Below are 18,628 nucleotides of genomic sequence, written 5' to 3'. Positions count from 1 at the left end.
CTAATCTTAATACTTTCTATCTGTAAAGATAGATATGCTTAAAGAATTAATGGAAACTCCCACAAATTCAATTCTAGGGTACCTTTTTAGGATACAATACAAGTTCAGTTCCTCATGCTTAAACCTGTTTGTACAAAGTATTTGAGTACTACCTGACCATCCAGTCCAAGGAAAGTGAGGTCTTGGTAAAGTCATAGCAGCTAAGGGAAGATGCTGGGGAGACCTCAGTGCATAACTAATTCTGCCTTGCTATTTATTCAAGGCTTTAGTGACTATTAAGCCATAGCTTCCCAGATATCTAATCAAACCAATGCCCAAGTCTTTGACAGGACTCCTCCTAGGATAAGTAGGTTACCCTTATAAAGATGCTTAACTGATTCAAGAATAGAATGACTTAATCTTAAATTTGGAAAGGACGCTGGAGGTTCCTTTAACCCTCCAAACCAATGTAACAGCACTCTGAGATAAAATCATTCACCCTCTGCTTAAATATTTCTAACTAAGAAGTACTCACTAGCTCCCAAGGGGGCATCATTCTATTTTTAGATGGCTTTGGTTATTAAAAAGCTCTTTCTGATAATAAATCAAAACCTCTCTCCTTACCTCTATTCTCCATTGGCCCTAATTTTGTCTCCAAGGACAACAGAGCATATCTCATTGCTCTGTTTACTAACTGTCTTTTATTTATCTGTTCTGAAACTCTCTCTTCCCTCCCTTCCATTAATTAACTTTGGGCCCTTGGAGCGTGAATAAATTATTTTAATTATTTTTGGGCATTGAGGGCCTACCACAAAGTAGATGCTCAAAAAATGTATACTGAAAAAATAGACATAGAGCAATCTCCATGCCCTTCTAAAATATGTCTGTATATGAAGATATTCTCGATCAACAGGATTATCCATTGGTTCCCCAGTCATACATAATACCCATTATAACATAGAGAAAATTAATTTTTCTATATTTAAATCAAATATTATGTTACCAGAGGAAAAAGGATAAAGCAATGCTCTAATTTAACAATGCTGTCCTTTCTGTGTTTTAGGCTTTCTTTGCTGAATCTCCATTCAATCCTCAAGAAACACAGATGTAATTGATAATTTAGGTTTTAAAAAAAGACACCCTAAATTTTTCTACCTATTCAACTGCTATTTGTTGAAAATAGATTGTGAGGGTTTTAAAGAGCATCTTTTCTGCAGGGAAAGAACTAATATTACAGGGATTGACCATCAAATTAGTACATGGCACATTTAAGAACCTTAACATAGTTACTATTGCTTCAAGCTACAGTATATATATGTTGACACATTAGACTATATCCAAGGGACTTCCCTGGTGGTCCAGTGGTTAAGATTCCATGCTCCCAATGCAGGAGGCCCGGGTTCGATCCCTGGTCAGGGAACTAGACCCCACATACCTCAACTAAGGGCCTGCATGCCTCAACTAAAGATTCCACATGCCGCAACTAAAAAAAAAAGATCCTGCATGCCGTAACCAAGACCCAGCACCGCCAAAAAAAAAAAAAACAAAACTATATCCAAAAAGTGAATCTCCAAACACAGGTAAGAAGACTCTCAATTTAAATTCTTTACCTTGATCGTAAGTAAAGCAAACTTGACTTTACTAGGACTTCCAATGAAAATATTTGCAAAGAAAGTAACTATTCTAGTGGAAGAGATATATAACAGGATGTGAGAGTTTTAAAACGACACTATTTAAGGTTAAAGGTAAAAAAGAGTCTCATAATATGACCAGATATATAGGAAACAGGTGTAAATGAAACTTTGCTATTTTACTTCCATTTCCATTCTCTTTTTCTTCTTCCAAGATCAAATAGTTCACCACCTGGCCTACCATAAAGCTAAACCTAGCAGTCATTTAATCTACTTCCTATAAATTTGTGAGTCTTAATAATCAAGAAATTATTACAAATATATAATCATAAGTCATGTGACTACATGCCCCTTACAGATTAAATACAACTTTACATTTTTTGGTCCCTCCCACAAGACAGAAGGTATAGCAAGACACCACAAGCTCAGCACACATGTCAGTAATCTCTGCTACAAAGGCCTAATTCCAATACATCAACTAGATCCGAAACTTCAAGTCCACATCAATAATTCAGTACTCTGAGCAGTACATGCAGTAAATTTAAGCAGACATGAAGTGATTGACATTCTAAGAAAATACCAGCAGCATGTATTTGAGCAACAGGTGTTCAGGTCACCACATCTGGAGAATTCAGTCTCTTAAGAGGAAACACATTAGAAAAATAAAACAAAACAAAACCTACTAATGAAAACCAACTTGCCCAAACACTGAATGGCTATAAATGACCTTAATCACATGGTACATGTACATACTAACGGTTCTTAATATTGTACAAATTTTACACTAAAAATGTTTATTATTTATAAGAGGTTGTGTTTTGCATAAAATATCAAAGCTATGCTTCTTAGAAACCCTGGATCTTAAAATCATTATATTACTATTGTCCTTAGACTAAGCAGGTGTTAGGTCCCTAGTAGGTACTAAGGGAATGTTCATTCAATGAAGAATTTAATGAATCTGCAATGAGCACAAACTGAAATCATCACATAATAAAGAAAAAGAAATTCATTGGGATGTGTCCACACAGTGAATGTGGAGTACTGAGAGGAACCTTCAGTGAGAAATTGAGGCACAGCTTTTATAAGGCCAGTTGGAGAAGAGGAAGTAGGGACGGGGAGATACAACTTCCCACCAGGCTTGTTACTCCCTGGAGGCTTGAGTGAGCTCCTCAACCTCCCTCCACAGAGGTGGCCTCCTGTGGTTTGGTGGCTCTGTGTCTGGTGCTCATGGCCATAGCTGGGGCAGGTCATTTCCATTGGCTCTGAGGGTCACAGATGAGGCCATTTGATAAACTATAAAACTGTAGGCAAAGTATACACATCACCTCCATTATTGGTACTACCACTAATAAAAAATAACTGCTCTATTAATTTCCTGGGGCTGCTGTAACAAGTTACCCAAACTTGGTGGCTTAAAACAACAGGAATTTATTCTGTCACAGTTCTGGAGGCAGAAGTCTGAAATCAAGATGTCAACAAGTCCATGTTCCTTCACAGGCTCCAGGAAACAACCTTTCCTTGCTTTTCCAGGCTTTGGTGACTCCAGACACTCTTTGGCTTGGGGCCACACGACTCCAATCTCTGTCTCCATCTTCACATGGTCTTCTTCCCTGTGTGTCTCTGTGTCTCAAATCTCCCTCTGACTTTAGGCCCACCCTAAAGCTAGGATGATCTCATCTCAAGAACCTTAACTTAGTTATATTTGCAAAGACCCTTTCTCCAAACAAGGTCACCTTCACAGGTTCCAGAGAACATATGTCTTGGGGGGCACAACATTCAACCCACTACACTTTTCCTTCCCTCCTGCTCCTACCTTCTCTGTGTCTAAACTATAAATGGAAAATAAAATGACTTCCAGAGCTTTCATTTAGTTTTGACTAACGGGTTTGTATTTTAGGGAAAATAAAAAGAGAAAATGACAGAAATGTTAGTGGAGAAAATACCTTGCCAAGCAAGTGTACATGGTGATTATTATGTTATTATCAACAACCTTTTGCTACTGGGATATACAAGTTTGTTCCTCTAGAATGTGATATTTGTAGGAGTTAAGTAAAGCATAGCCTGCTGATTTGAACAGCGAGTCTCTTACTTTAGATTTAATCATTAATTGCCATTCTGTTATGTATGGCATAAATGAGAAAATTAAACACACATTTAAAAATTGAAGATAAATTGCATTTCAGAATTCTTAATCAGCTTGGAAGTTTGGAAGGATACCAGCATTTAAACCAATGCTGTAACATCAAAATGTACTCAGCTAACAATTAGACCTAATATTCTTAATGTAAGGTTTCAACCCTTAAGCTGCTCTAAGTAAGCATCAAAACAAATCCTGCAGGTGAGAACATCTATTTTTGGAGCTATTAAGATCACCAGAATATATGAATGTAAGCAGGAAACAGCTCACTATAATACATATATAAATCACACGGTTTTAGAAATGACCCCTTCTGAGAGCTAAGTAAAAAATAAGGAAGTGCCTCCTTCTCCTTTTTGACAAGATAACTCCTGATAGTTTTGCATGCTTTCTGACACTTCTGCTCTTGATACTGTTTCAGGGACATAAAGGAATGTGGCAGTTGCTGTTAGTCTTCAACCCCCATGCCGTGAGCCTCATCGCTTCCCTGGGATGTCTAATTTCTAGTATCTGCCTCTCTGCCTGAGAGCTTCCCCACAAGCTGCAAAAAGCCACATCACAAAGGGGCCTGGGGACATTAACACCATCTCCTGAATTTCTCAACAGATGATTGACAGAGGTTGGGGTATAAATACCCCAGCTCCCTTACCTTTATGTGGCATAACTCAGTGTCTAAATCTACACTGTTTCCCAGACTGTCCCTATGGCACTAAGCTTCTGTCACCCACAGTCGTAACTGTTTTGACACTGTATGACTTTAGGTTGCCTTCCCTTCCCTGAATCCCTGGATCACTTTCTATTCTCCCCTACCTTCAGAATAAACTACTTTCCCTCAAATCTGTCGGAGACTCTGCTTCTGGGGCAACCCAACCTAAAACAGGGAACAAGGAACATTATTACCTTTCAAAAAATAAAATAAAAACCTCTTTGCTTTAAAATGACCTCAAAAGTGAATCTTTCTGAAACCACTGCCACACACTACATAGGGATGTACCAACACTAAAAATGAGAACTCATAAGTGTATAGTCCTGGGGCAGGCAGTGCTCATTAATGAAAAGGTACACCCCAGCCCCTTCTTCCTTCACCAGAATCCCAATTTCATTCAAGCACTGAATGGCTATGTGACTCTGGGTAAGCCAACTCCTCCAAAGGTCCAAGGAACAAACTGATTAATGTTACCAATCATGTTCATTTATTTTCCATTTTTACTGACTGCTTAGGAATGGACAGGAAATGTACTTCTGGCTGATAGGACAAGAACGGGAGAAGCTTTATGGGAAGCTTCTGAGAATGTTTATCTCAATCTTTAAAAAGAATACAGAGAAGAGTCATTTTCTCCCCTGGCCTATATATATTGTGTAAGAAGGTGGTCAAGAAGTTATAGTAGCCATATCACAAGCATGAACTGACCAGCCTGAAGACAAAAGACAACACGCTAAGGGTGGCTGGGCAGAAAGATGAAAGGAGAATTGGATCTTTGATATCTTCCAACAATTGAATTAACTAATCCTGTAATAGCCATATCTCTGGACTTGTTCTGGGAAATAATAAATCTCCTTTTGTTTAATCTCTTGGGTGTTCTGTTAACTACAGCCTAAAACTAATACAAATGTTTTTTTCATTGTGCAAAATGTTTTCACACAGAGTATCTCATCTCTCTAGGTAAGGGCAACCTAACTATTAGTTCCTGTATTGATCTCTCAGCCATGACTGCACTTAATGCTCTTTCTTGAGAAGTCACTGAAAATGGGAACCGAATAAATATAATTGGTTACAACTAATCAAGGTTTACCCCCCTGGATCTAGTTACACGTGGCAGAAAAAGGCAGAGGAGGGAAAGTTAATGAAAAACCAGGACTTAATCTATGCTCCAGTTACTGTTATATAAGACCCATCCTCATACACCTACCTCATAGGTTTGGCGTAAGGGTTAAATGAGACAACACACATACAGGTTTTACCAAGAGTGTGTTATATTGCTCTGTAATCGCTGATTACTCTTTACTACTGGATCAGAGAAGAGGGTTCAACCAACTCTAAGCAATGATCAACATCTGTTTTCTGGGCAACAGAAAAATCAGCTGACTCTTGAAATAATCCACAAGCGATGTGAAAAGGTGTTGGAATGAAAAAAGGGAGAAGAATCGGTTTAACAAAGGCAAAGGAGTAAGAAAGAGCAGGAGACTGGGGAGGAACTATTAGCAAGTCAGGCTGCTAAAAGTACTAGGCAGACTGGTAAATAAAGAGGATAAAAATGCAGGCAGGGACTAGATCACGAACTTTGTAGTCTATGTCAAATGTAGAGACTTTATTCTGAGGGGCAGTCGAGTTTATTAAAGGTCAGGCTGTATCTTACATTGAGATTAAATAAGATTATATAAGATGTTGGCTTATATCATACTAATGGCTATTGAGGATGGAACTGAGAAAGGCACGGCTAAAGGGAGCCTCATCTCATTTCCCTCGAATCAAATCCCTTCTTCGTGAACCAGGCTGCTTGTTTTACTCAGTCTTCCTGAAGACACTTATTTAATCAGCCCTTTCTCCTAAACCATAATGATGGGGATAGTTGCCCCCTAAGTGGACATGGAAAATAATACTAAATTTAGAGGCACTCATTTAATTCAGAACAGAGTGTCATCAAACCTCACAGACTCAGTTGAACCACATGTGAAAAACATTAGGACATTCTGGGATGTGTCTAACAGATTATTAAGAGATACTTTTCCAAACATATACTTTTTCTTAGCTATTTTAATGAAAATCACAGAAAATGAAACTGCTGAAATTCATGATTTCACAATGCACAGTGAGTCATTGTCCCTAGAGCATTCTTTCTATAGATGTGGCATGTTGGCATATTTTCCTATAATGTTAGTGTAATCCATTGATGTATATTTTATTTGTGGTTTTCAGGTTGTTCACTAGAGACCTGTTTTTTTGATGCCTCTGTAATTGGGGTTGGTTGTAAGCATATTCTGGAAAACTAGCTGATATAAGGAGTGTTGTCAATGTCTGCAAAAGGTTGAACTCAAAATTGTAATCTGAAAAGAAATATAAATCAGACTTAAAAGACTTCTGTCTATGAAGAGAAAATTCCAACCAGAAACACTAACAGTAGTTGACAGTTTAATTTGAAACATATAGGCAAGACAAGATGGTTCCCTTGATTTACTAATGCTTTTTTATTTTTAAACTAAAAAAGTGTAAGTGTGAATGAGCAGAATGTAAATGAAATTCTGAAAGACAACACTGGATCTTCATAAAGTCAGTATGCCTTCAAAGTAGGTATATCTTCTGCAGTGTCAGAATTTGTGTCATTTTTTCACCCATCCTATTTTAACTGATAAATAAAAAAGAACGATAACAAGAAAGGGAACCAGGATTTAGAGACAGTATGAAAAAATGTATTTTCTATGCAATTTAAGTTCCACAAGAGTCATGATAGAGTTGAAAGAAACATCATGAAAAAATACTGATGTCAGAGTCATTCCAGTGACTTTCATTGCACCTTTACAGTACTCTAAGCTATGCAAGATATTTGATTACAACCATCATGACAGTAAAAAGGTGTTGTTGTTTTTTATAAATCAGCATCCTGACATCAGCCTTACTCACTGCTTTGTACTTAGAAATCAATTTTGTGGTAAATGTTTCTCCCTCTCACCCTCTCCAACCCCTCCAAACCTCCAAGGAGGATGATCAAAAGAGGGATAGATTTATACAGCTTGGTCATCAACATGGATCCAGTATCTGTTGGATCCATTGAACGGAAAACCAGCAGGAACAGGGGTAGAACATAACAGGCAACTTGATATTAATGTGACTACATGGTTTATTTGACATCTTTATTTATCACTCTCTGGAAATGCAAATGATCTAAAAAGTTATTTGAAGTGCTTTAATATCCAACTGTCCTAATTAACATGCCTAAATGCCATTAAAAATGCAGAATAGGGTATGGCACCTCTCTAAAATTGTTCATAACCTAAAATAGGCACAGCAATATGGTAAAATATGGCCAGGCACAAGCAACCACACAGCACTGTAGAAAGATGTCAATTACAGAGTCTGACAAGCTTGGGCCTGAAGCTTAGCTTCGTCATTTACTCACTGTGTAACTTTCAGCCCCTCACGTTTCCTCTCTGTGCCTTGCTTTCCTCCTCTGTAAGATGGAAATAATACTTGCATTACAGTGAAATTATGGAGGATAATGATAATGTAGTGACCAGCACAGCACCTACTACACGGTGGATGCTTAATAAACATTAATGATCATCATTATCATTAGCGTTGTTATTCTCAACATCTTGGAACTGAATGTGTTCAAAAGACAAACAGAAAAAAGTATAGACAGGCCTAATTATAAACAGTCTATATCCCCAAAGTTCATCTAAGCAATCTTGGAGAGGTAACTTCAGATTTTTGTATAGAAATATTATGACAGTTGGTGGATAGGTTGACGAATAAGTACATGGTGTCTATTTAAACACCAAAATACCCAAAGGGTCTCCTAAAGCCAAATGGCCAGTTATAAAGGAGTTTCAATTAGAAAATCAATTCAAAATTCTAAACTGGGGTGCCAAGACCACATCTTCTCTATCTGCGTTCTTGATAAGAAAAAAAGAAAAAAAGAAACTTGGTGCCCTTCCCAACCCTTCAAATGAGAATGGGGTTCTCCAAGCTGCAAGCTTTCACCCCTAGCAGGGTGAGGGAGTTCCTGCAAGGTGAAAACAATCCAGAGAGAGAGTGAGGCAGGTGAAGAAGCAGGACAAGGGACTCTGTTATGAGAAGCAGTACAGAAGCCACTGAGGACCAGGAGGAAGGGCTGGGGAAGCTAATGGAAAGGTCAAGGACTTGAGGAGCATCAGTGAAGGGGGTGAAGTAAGAGCAAGGGAGAGTATTCTGATCATGCCCTCCCCTTCCCCTTTACTGGAATCCTTGAGGTGAGCAAAGGCTAACGCCAGCAAAGGACAAGCACACGGGCATAACGGGTACTGACACGTGCCTAAGTATCATGCATCATTCCTTCCCTTCCCCCGGTTACTCCTGCCTTGCCACCGCTAGGCCACACTTGGCACTGGGACAAAATGAGAGTGAAATTCCAATTTACTACAATAAATTAGAAAAGAACACCTCCATTTATCCGGTCAGCTTCTTTCTGTTTAAGAGAAAGCTCAGGGCATCTCTAGAGCTCTTGACAACTTTTGAGGCTAAGATGGAGAAGGTGGTTAAAAACATGCACAATTTGAAGTGGTGGTTGAATTTGGACCATGTAATTATATTGGAAATGACACTGGTGCGTCAGGAAAAGTGAACCCTGAAGGTGACAGACTAACTCAAAGAGGAGTTGCTGAAAGAATTTCACCATATTTGTTGAAATAAGTTGGAGATAGGTTTTTCCAACAGGAGATTTCAGCCATAACCAGAGTGACTATATATCCTGGTTTATGACTTCTGACCCAATGCAATTATAAATACCGTTTCTTTCACTTTTAAAGTGTCATGTTTTAAATAATAAATTATATCATCAATCTAGCCATAACCTATACAGCAGTGGTTCCCAGCCTTTTTGGCACCAGGAAGCAGTTTCATGGAAGACAATTTTTCCACGGACAGGGGTGGGGAGATGGCTTCGGGATGATTCAAGTGCATTACATTTATTGTGCACTTTATTTCTATTTTTATTACATTGTAATATATAATGAAATAATTATACAACTCATCATAATGCTGACAGGAGGCGGAGCTCAGGTGGTAATGCAAGCGATGTAGAGCAGCTGTAAATACAGATGAAGCTTCGCTCACTCACCCACCGCTCACCTCCTGCTACATGGCCCGGTTCCTAACAGGCCACAGACCAGTACCGGTCCATGGCCTGGGGGTTGGGGACCCCTGCTATACAGCATATACCATCAACCTTAGACGACTAAGGATATTTCAGAGTTCATGCTTTTATTTGCGTTTTATCAAGAACACTCATCACAGTGGCCTGTGAAAGGAGCTTCATCAAACCCCTAGAGATACACCAAGCACAGATTGAAAACCCTAACCTACCTTGGCAGGATGTGCTGCTTCCTATCCATAAAATCCGACAGCATCTCCTCATACTGGTGAAAAGAGATGTGTCAGAAGGTATAAGTCATTTCAGTGTAAACAAATAGAATCTTGATTAAAAGATTTCCCATAGAATAACTAGCTGTCAGAATACAAGAACTGGCAGGACTTCCCTGGTGGTCCAGTGGTAAAGAATCTGCCTTCCAATGCAGGGGATGTGGGTTCCATCCCTGGTCAGGGAACTAAGATCCCACATGCCGTGGGGCAGCTAAGCCTATGTGCCACAACTACTGAGTTCACGTGCCTCAACTAGAGAGACTGCATGCTGTAAACTACAGAGCCCACACGCTCTGGAGCCTGTGTGCCACAACTAGAGAGAAGCCCACGCACCACAGCAAAGAGCCCACGTGCCGCAACAAACGATCCCACATGCCACAATGAAGATCCCGTGCCGCAACTAAGACCCGATGCCGCCAAAAATAAATAAATAAATAAATATAAATCTTAAAAAAAAAAATACAAGAAGTGGCAATACCTATGGATAGTGGAGTGAAAGCCAGGGCCTGTACTGACCACAAGGATGAGTTAGCAGAGAACCATGGTGAGATGAAAACATAAAACAAAAATAAAAGGAATTATGACTAAGGATATTGGGAGCAGGCTGACAATTCTCCCCACCAATTAGATTACATTCATACATACTCTCTTTATTCATCCAACAGGCATTTATGAAGTGCTCACTATGTGCCAGGCATGTTGCTAGGTATTAAGAATACAAAGAAAGTAATACGTAGTCGTCACTGTGAAAATGCTCACAGTCTTCTATAGGAGACAAACCTGTAGGTACCAGAATATAAAGGAAATTTTATTTAAATGTCTATTTAAATTTCACGTAAAATTTAAACTATTTAAATTTTATTTAAATAAAATACTTAGTATAGTGCTTGGCATAGGGTAAACTAACTATAAATGTTACCTATTATTAACAGTATAATACTCTGTTCCCATTCACTGGCTCCCAAAAAAAGATGAATTTTCAAAGAGTGAAGACTTTGATAAGCAACCTAAGGTCAGGGAAGAGGCACCCAAGGGCATAAGCTTTAGAAACAATAGAAGCTTTTTCTCAATTTGTGCAAATTGAGGGTGGCAACTAACTTGCTTAAGGTGATGAAGCACACGTTTGGGAAGATATATGGAAGGGATGATATTATGAGAAAGAAAAACATGAGACATTCTGCTTGGGGAAAAAAGGAAGTATGCAATCCACTTTTACTAAATCTCTGCTTTGTAGTGCATGATGTAAATCCTCTTTCCTGTCTTCTCTGGAAATCTTCAGTGAAGCCTAAACTGCAGTATATGTATGTGTGTGTGTGTGTGTGTGTGTGTGTGTGTATGTGTGTGTCTGTCTGTCTGGTGCTAATGTTCTGCTTAAGGTTGGCTCTGGTTGAGGAAAGGAGCTTCTGGAGGAGAGCATGGAGAGAGGAGGGACTGATCACAGCAAGGTCCATAAGCAAAACAAGACAAAACAAAGCAAAAGCATACCATTATAGGTGGAAGATAAAGGAAAGGTGAAAGCAGAATGAGACCAGTAAAAAGGAGAGTAGTCAGCTCTACCTGGGGAGGTCAGGAAAGGTTATACAAAGTAGGTGGTATATGAGCTGAGTCATAAAGAATGGGTATTTCACGAGGGAAGATGGTGAAACAGGAGCGAGGAATAAGGGATCAATATGTGGGAGAGTATGCAGACTGTGGCATCCAATTCCATCAAATAAAAGTAGTTCAACTCATCTGGAGAAGAAGCTGCAGAGGAAGCAAGAGAGAACTCAAACAATATAGCATCTTGAGCTCTTTATACAAGGATAAAATCCAGCCATCTCAGAGATGGATCAAAATAAAGAATTCAGGAATGGCAAATCACAGTAAATGAACTCACCTTTCTTGAATTTTCTTTCTTTTTTATTGTTTTTGTTAGTTTTCAATAGAAGGCAGTGCATATAAATTGACTTTATACTCCATATCTTAAAAGAAGTCTCTAGTTTGTGTACTTTTATGGTGTTCCAGGTTCTAACAACCTATGTACAGATTCTGATCTCTTCATTCCCTACAGTGTTGGACACCTAAGTGTTTCAGGAGTAAACAGATCACTAACCAGCAGAACTGTTACTTGATTTCCTAAACTATTCCATCAAAATTAAAGGCTCTTGCCTCTAGAAAAGGCTTCCTCATCTCTGTTTTCTAGCAGAAAAATGGGAAATTTTCTAGAATTGCAATGAACTGCTTTTTGGTAAAACATTCCAGTGATTAACAATTCACATTGCTGTGACTGTAGTACTTAGTAAGCTTAGTCATTTCCTTTATCTATCCCTAGTGAAGAAGATCAAATTATCTTCCGTACCGTATTCATATATTTAAAATCACGCTAATTTTCATTTCCAGAGGCTGAATAATTTTTTAACCACTTCTCACATATACAATTTTCAGTTCTTTAATCCTTCCTCTGCTTTCATAACTTCATGAATAAGCTTATCCTATCTTGTTCCAGATTGTCATTCTTTAAGAAGGCTTTCCTGTGAAATCCAGACCTCACTCATTCCTGGGCTTCCTCTCTTAACTGCATAATTTCATATGAATTACCTCCTCTGCAGTGCTGATACAAATTCTTAAGTCTTATCTCCCTCACTTGCTGAATGTTTCACAAGGGCAGGGAACAGGCTTTATATTTTTATAGGAAGTGCCACTCCATTCTTGACTTTTTCCCTCTTAGATTCTGTAATATCAGAACCTCCTCTAACAGAAAAACAATATAATTATATCAACAAACATGTAAAAGGCACTCGATAGCACCCATCAGCCATCTTAAATAAAACTCTAATTAAGAAAGGGATAACAGGATTCACCTTAAAGACTATATACCAAAATTCATCAGTAAACACTGAATACAGGGAAACATTGAAACCATTTCCATTCAATAAAGAAAAAAAATAGAGACTCCTGCTTCACCACTATCATGTTTCAACATTGCCTTTGAAGTTCTAGCTAATGAAATGAGACTCCCAAATTACATGATTAACAAAAACATTGGGAAGAAAAGAGACAAAATACCTTTAGTTCAAATTTGAGAAACAAGTAGAGTTAATGAGATAATTCAACATGGTAGCTGTATATGAATAAAAATACAAAAAAATCAATAGCATTTTACAAAAGCAATAATAATTATTAGTGGATATGTGAAACATAAATACTATTCACGAAACCAATATAAACTATAAAATATGCAAGAATAAATTCTTAATAAAGTTACGTCTTTATAAATAAAACTTTAAAATCATATAAAAGACGTAAAGTAAGAATTGAAAAATACAGTTATAAGGTCAATGTTTTGTGGTGAGTGTGTAAACTGACAAATGGCTTTAAAACTTATGTGATGACTAGAAAGCCAAAAATGTTTGCAAAAAAAGAATTCTAAAAGAGTACTTTCCTTACCAGATATTTTAACAGTCCATAAAGATGCCATAATCAATATAGCATGGTACGGCTACTGGGATAGACAAAATATCAATAAAAAAGAATAGAGTCCACAAAATATGTATCCAGAGGATGTAACAGATGACAAAAGTTGCATTTCAAATCAGTGGGAAACGATACTTTATTTATTAAATGGCGCTGACAGTTGGCATCCATGTGGAAAAAAATAAAGTTAGACCCCTATCTCATACAATATATAAAATAAATAAAATTATATTTTGAAAAACTAAATGTCAAAAAATAAAATAACAGCATTAGAAAACAAAATATTTTAAGAACTCTGAAGTGAGGAATATTTCTTAAACAAATCAGGATACTAAGATGCTTACTTAAAGGGTTTATAAAATTTGCACTTTGCTTTCCAAGTATATTTCACATAGTTTTTCAGAATGAGTTCTATAATCAAATGAATTTTATTTCTATTTTCACACTGTATTGTAAAATATTTCACTTGATGTTTTGTAACATTAATTCTGCATGATAAGCAGCAAGATTATTTTCTTTTTCAGCTCATCTATTGAATTTGGTAGGATTTGGTTCTTTTTTTTAAATTTCAGAATACTGTTGGATGCTCTTTTTTTTTAATTAATTAATTAATTAATTTATTTTTGGCTGCGTTGGGTCTTCATTGTTGCGTGCAGGCTTTCTCTAGGTGTGGTGAGTGGGGGCTACTCTTCGTTGTGGTGTGCGGGCTTCTCATTGCGGTGGCTTCTCTTGTTGTGGAGCACGGGCTCTAGGCACGCAGGCTTCAGTAGTTGTGGCACATGGGCTCAGTAGTTGTGGCTCGTGGGCTTAATTGCTCTGCGGCATGTGGGACCTTCCCAGACCAGGGCTGGAACCCGTGTTCCCTGAATTGGCAGGCAGATTCTTAACCACTGCGCCACCAGGGAAGTCCCAGATGCTCTTCTTAAGTGTGCTTCTTCAGTCTTCTTAAGAGCACTTCTTCATCTTCTTGATAAACTTCTCTTACAGTTTTTTCATTATTTCTGATTTAATGGGAGCCCACTCTTTTAGCTGACCAGTTGTTGTTCCTCATCTAGAATATTCTTAAAAGAACTGTGAATAGCCTTTCCCTCTCTTGCCTGGATGTTTCTTTAGCAAAGATACCTGCTAGACAGATCCCATTTTTCAGGCAGTGGGAAACGCATCATGGATATCCCAGCTGCAGCTCTTCTGGGTTTTGCAGTCAGCATTTTGGAAGTTGTTTGAGGGCATCCATTATAACCTGGGTCTTTTGGTAGACTTCTCCAATTCATAAGGTATGAACACACTAAAGCAGTTTTCCTCCAGTTCTTCTGGGGCCAACAGGATTAGAAGGCCCCTCCAAGAATGACAAACAGCAAGATTCCTTCACCTATATTAGTGAAGACAACATTAGTTGCTATAAAAATTTAGTGGTTTAACACAACAGAACTTTATTTTGTGCTCAAGCAGCGGTCCAGTGTAATTCTTGTTGGTCTACAGCTTTCCTCCACGTGGTGATACAAAGACCCATACTCCTTCAGTCTTGTGGCTCTGAAATTTCTTATGTCCTCAGAGGCCCCCACAACTAGGCAGCAGACAGGGAATGACAGCTTGGAGAAGTCACACCTGCTTCCTGACAGCCTTGGCCTAGAAATGACAAACATCATGCTCTTTTGCATTCCATTTATGAAAACTGTTATAGATACAAAGCCCCACGTAGATGCAAGGGAGACTGGGAAATGTCATCTGGTGGAGTAGCTGCTTCTTGGCAATAATTCTTTATTATTCATGGGGAGCTCACATTTCAGTGAACTATATTAGATGTCTGTGTCACATTATCCTAGCCCTCAGAGAGAGTTACGGCTTCTCCTCTGCCCCCTGCCCTAAGTCCCTCACAATATAATGAGGCAAGAAACTTATTTTTTGTTCAGGAAGTGACAAAAGAGCAAGAAGTGGTCACTTTATGACAAGGCCAGTAAGGAAGAGATCGCTTATAGCATTTAGGGAAGTATAAAAGCCATAACAGTTAAGAGTTAGATGAGAATGCCATGGATAAGAAGGTTTCAAAAGTTAAAATAAAAATGGCATAGGGTCTTGGGGAGAATTTTTTTTAAAAAAATGGGGAGAAGAAGTTTAAAAGCATCATATAGTCATGTAAGAACTAGAACAATGTAAGGGTGGCTTGTAGAAGAACATTAAGGAAGATAGAGATTGAGACACAAAATACATAACCAGTCCATATGAGAGTCATAAAAACTCTTTGTTTAAATATTATTTCATTCAATTAGGAACAATCAGACATACAAAATCAAATACACTCAAGTAACCAGTATTTAGTGAGTTTTTAATGTATTCTTACTTTTGTAGCAATTATCTGCATTTTCTTTATTCTGCTAGAGGATTTCATTTTCAAGAAGCTATGTGGGAAAATAAGTCCCCACCTACAATTTGTAAACTTACCTTAAACTTTAAAATTTATCATCAGTGTGTCAAGCACTTAGGAGATTTAACACCATTATATTTCTCTCACCTAATTTGTTTAATTCATGAATTTGGAGAAAAATTTGCAAGAGTTAAAAAGAAAAAATGCAAGGGGTATTTTAAGGTTGCTTTTTTTTTTTTTTTTTTTTAGTAACATAACTAATTACTATATACAGTATTTAAATCCTATCTATTAGGACCTGTTTAAACATTTGCCACGCATCTTCAAAGGTATTTGCTCAGAGAATTTCTGATTTCATTTCATATGGTCACTAAAAAGTCTCTAAGATAACTTCAGAAAAAAGGAAAACCCTTGCAAAGGAATGATGCTTCTCATTCATGTCAAATGATGAAAAGCTTACAGTCAACAAATAAGAGACCTCACAAGGAGTCTACACAGCATTCATCACAGCCTCCCTCACCAGACCCAGACCCACTTCAAAACCTTCAAACCAAAAGAAACCCAGCAAGGGAAGTTTGCCAACTCTTCTTGCCAAGTTGGTAGAGCCCTAAAGGTTTGAATGGGCTTCTCGACGTATCAGATAAAGGCAGGCATTTGGAGCCTGTGAAGCCTCCCTGGGCATAATCAGACCTGAGGTGAAATTCCATCAACCACTGCCATTTGCATACGATGTCAGGTATGCGGATGGCACAACTTAGGGCTCTGGCTAAGTGAATAGTTTTGCTAAGAAATAAGACAGAAAAAAAAAATCTTAAAGTAAACATGAAGTAGGAAAGTTTTTTTCTCCTCAAGATGATCTTTTTCAGCTTTGATCTTTGAGACATGGGAGGACAAACTGGGTCTGAGGCAAGAGAAGCTCCTCTCAGGTCAAGTACACGTTTGCTTATGAAAGAGGTGAGAACAGACTCAGGGACTGGAATTCCTTCCTGCGCAAAGCTTTATCCACCAGGAAACATTGCTTCTGAGCTGCTTCCTAGCTTCTGGGCAGCAAGGTCTCCATTCATTTCTAAATGAGTAAGCAATTAGACTGCTTGACTGACTTTAGTTTTCCCGCCTTCCACTTTTCTTTAACCAGGATTTCTTTCATTCATTCACTGCCCCAATCCCTCCTACACTCAATGGATCCCTCCACCACTAGCTTTCACCCAGCCGTGTGGTTATTCACACAACAGTATCTTCTTATTCCTTCACAGTGGGAACTCCCTGACTCAGAATTCAATGCTTTTTCTCTTCAGATGGCAAACACAGAATGTTTCCTCAAGCACTGGGAAACAAAGGACAACTCACGTGTCATACAATTGCTACAAATCACTCCCAAGTTTCCCCTTGCATTTAATTTCTCTTTAAATATATCTTCCTATCGGAAAAGAAAATCTACCTGTTTGCTTTGGCTAATACCATGAGTCTTCACAAATATCCTTCCTGCTGCCTCTATATTGTAAATTCATTTTAATCTACCCTACTCTTGACCTCCCTGGGAATTCCTGCCAGCTAGAAGAGACCTTCTGTATCTCTATGTCTCATTAACTCTCCGTCTCATTTCAAATCCAACTGAAATCCTCATTTTTTTTCTCCCTTCAGACTGTATATCTTAAATAATAAATAGGTTGACAGAATTAACTTCTTATTGAATTGTGTAGTATAGTTCCATGGAGCAAGTCACGGTAGAGGTGCCATGGAAAGCTCTGTACAGAATGAAATTTTATTGTACCTCATGATAGTTAAAGTATCATGCCCTAGAAAAGATGATTAAATCAAACATGCAACAATATATACAACTTTTTTTTCCAATGTCAGCATTGTGGAGATTTATAATTTTATAATTTATGTGGAGATTCTTCCACTGTAAAATTTAAAAAATAGTTGGAGAGCCATTGGAGTTGGGCTTTTTCATAAACCAAACTCAACAGACATTATGTTTAAATATTCCAAGTGTGGTGTGAAGTTAATTAAATTTTATGAGGCAAAATATATTTCAGATTATCTCTAAAGCGATTTTCAGGATAAAAGAAATCCAAAATGACCACAGATACTAGCTGGACTGGGAATGGTCTTTTTTCCAAAATTATATATATGTATGTGTATGTATGTATATATAAACACACATATATATTTAAATACATAATTAAAGAATATATACATACCATTTTTCTTACTCAAAAAATAACCCTAATCTATCTTCAAGTTCACTCCTATCAACTCTTGCTTCCATCACTATTCAAACAGTCTTCCTAGATAACCAATGCATCAGCTCTAAGGAAAAGCAGTTAAGATTTGGCGTTCTTTCATTCTGTCATGCCAAACATCTCAAAGGATGGTGAGGAATAGAGAAATCATGCAGGTGATCTTAAATTATCTTCTGATTTACCAAAACACGTTTGCCAACCTGCCATTCTGGCACTGCCCCCCCAACCCCATCTTACTGTACCATTCACCCCCTGCATCTGCTTTTTCCCAGTACTTGTCACCAGGTTGTTAAAAGCTCACTTCTTTAGTTTCAGAGTTTCTCTATGAAACTCATATAAAAATAACACATAATAAATAGAACAGAATTTCTAAAACTTAACTTCCACTTTGTGAAGAAAACTTTCCTCTAAGAGGACTTTATGTATGGAATAGGGAAACTAGACAGAAGTTCTCTGTGCCCTCCTGAAAATAAAAACTCTGTGATACAGACTGGAGAGTCTGGTGAAGATAAAGAGGTTATTCCATTTTTATCTCTCCACCTCTGCATCTTCTTCCATAAACACAATCCAATTATGAGTTCTCCTGAGACAGGATAAAACTCGCTCCAGAGTCATTACATCATTCTATCATTTCCATCCTAATCTGTATGTGATCCAAATTATTCCCACTTAATGACACTAAAATATTCAGAGAGAGGAGAATTA

General features: G+C 37.9%; 1 protein-coding gene across 10 annotated transcripts in view; it reads right to left on the bottom strand.

Annotated features, from left to right (window-relative positions):
• MACROD2 (mono-ADP ribosylhydrolase 2) overlaps positions 1-18,628 on the bottom strand; it is a 1,990,905-nt gene that overhangs the window by 1,470,306 nt on the left and 501,971 nt on the right. The window contains exon 5 of one of the 10 annotated variants that reach the window (XM_082359150.1): positions 10,580-14,941. The exons of the other annotated variants lie outside the window; for them this stretch is intronic. Within the exon in view, the coding sequence (XP_082215276.1) occupies positions 14,880-14,941 (62 nt within the window). The 3' untranslated portion in view covers positions 10,580-14,879. Of the gene's footprint in view, positions 1-10,579; positions 14,942-18,628 lie in introns of those variants that run through there. 10 annotated transcript variants of the gene reach the window in all.

Source organism: Balaenoptera borealis (genome assembly GCF_965194805.1).
Source record: "Balaenoptera borealis genome assembly, chromosome: 16".
NCBI lineage: Eukaryota > Metazoa > Chordata > Mammalia > Artiodactyla > Balaenopteridae > Balaenoptera > Balaenoptera borealis.
The sequence above is the reverse complement of the archived record's forward strand: the minus strand, read 5'-3'. Positions and strand labels throughout refer to the sequence as shown.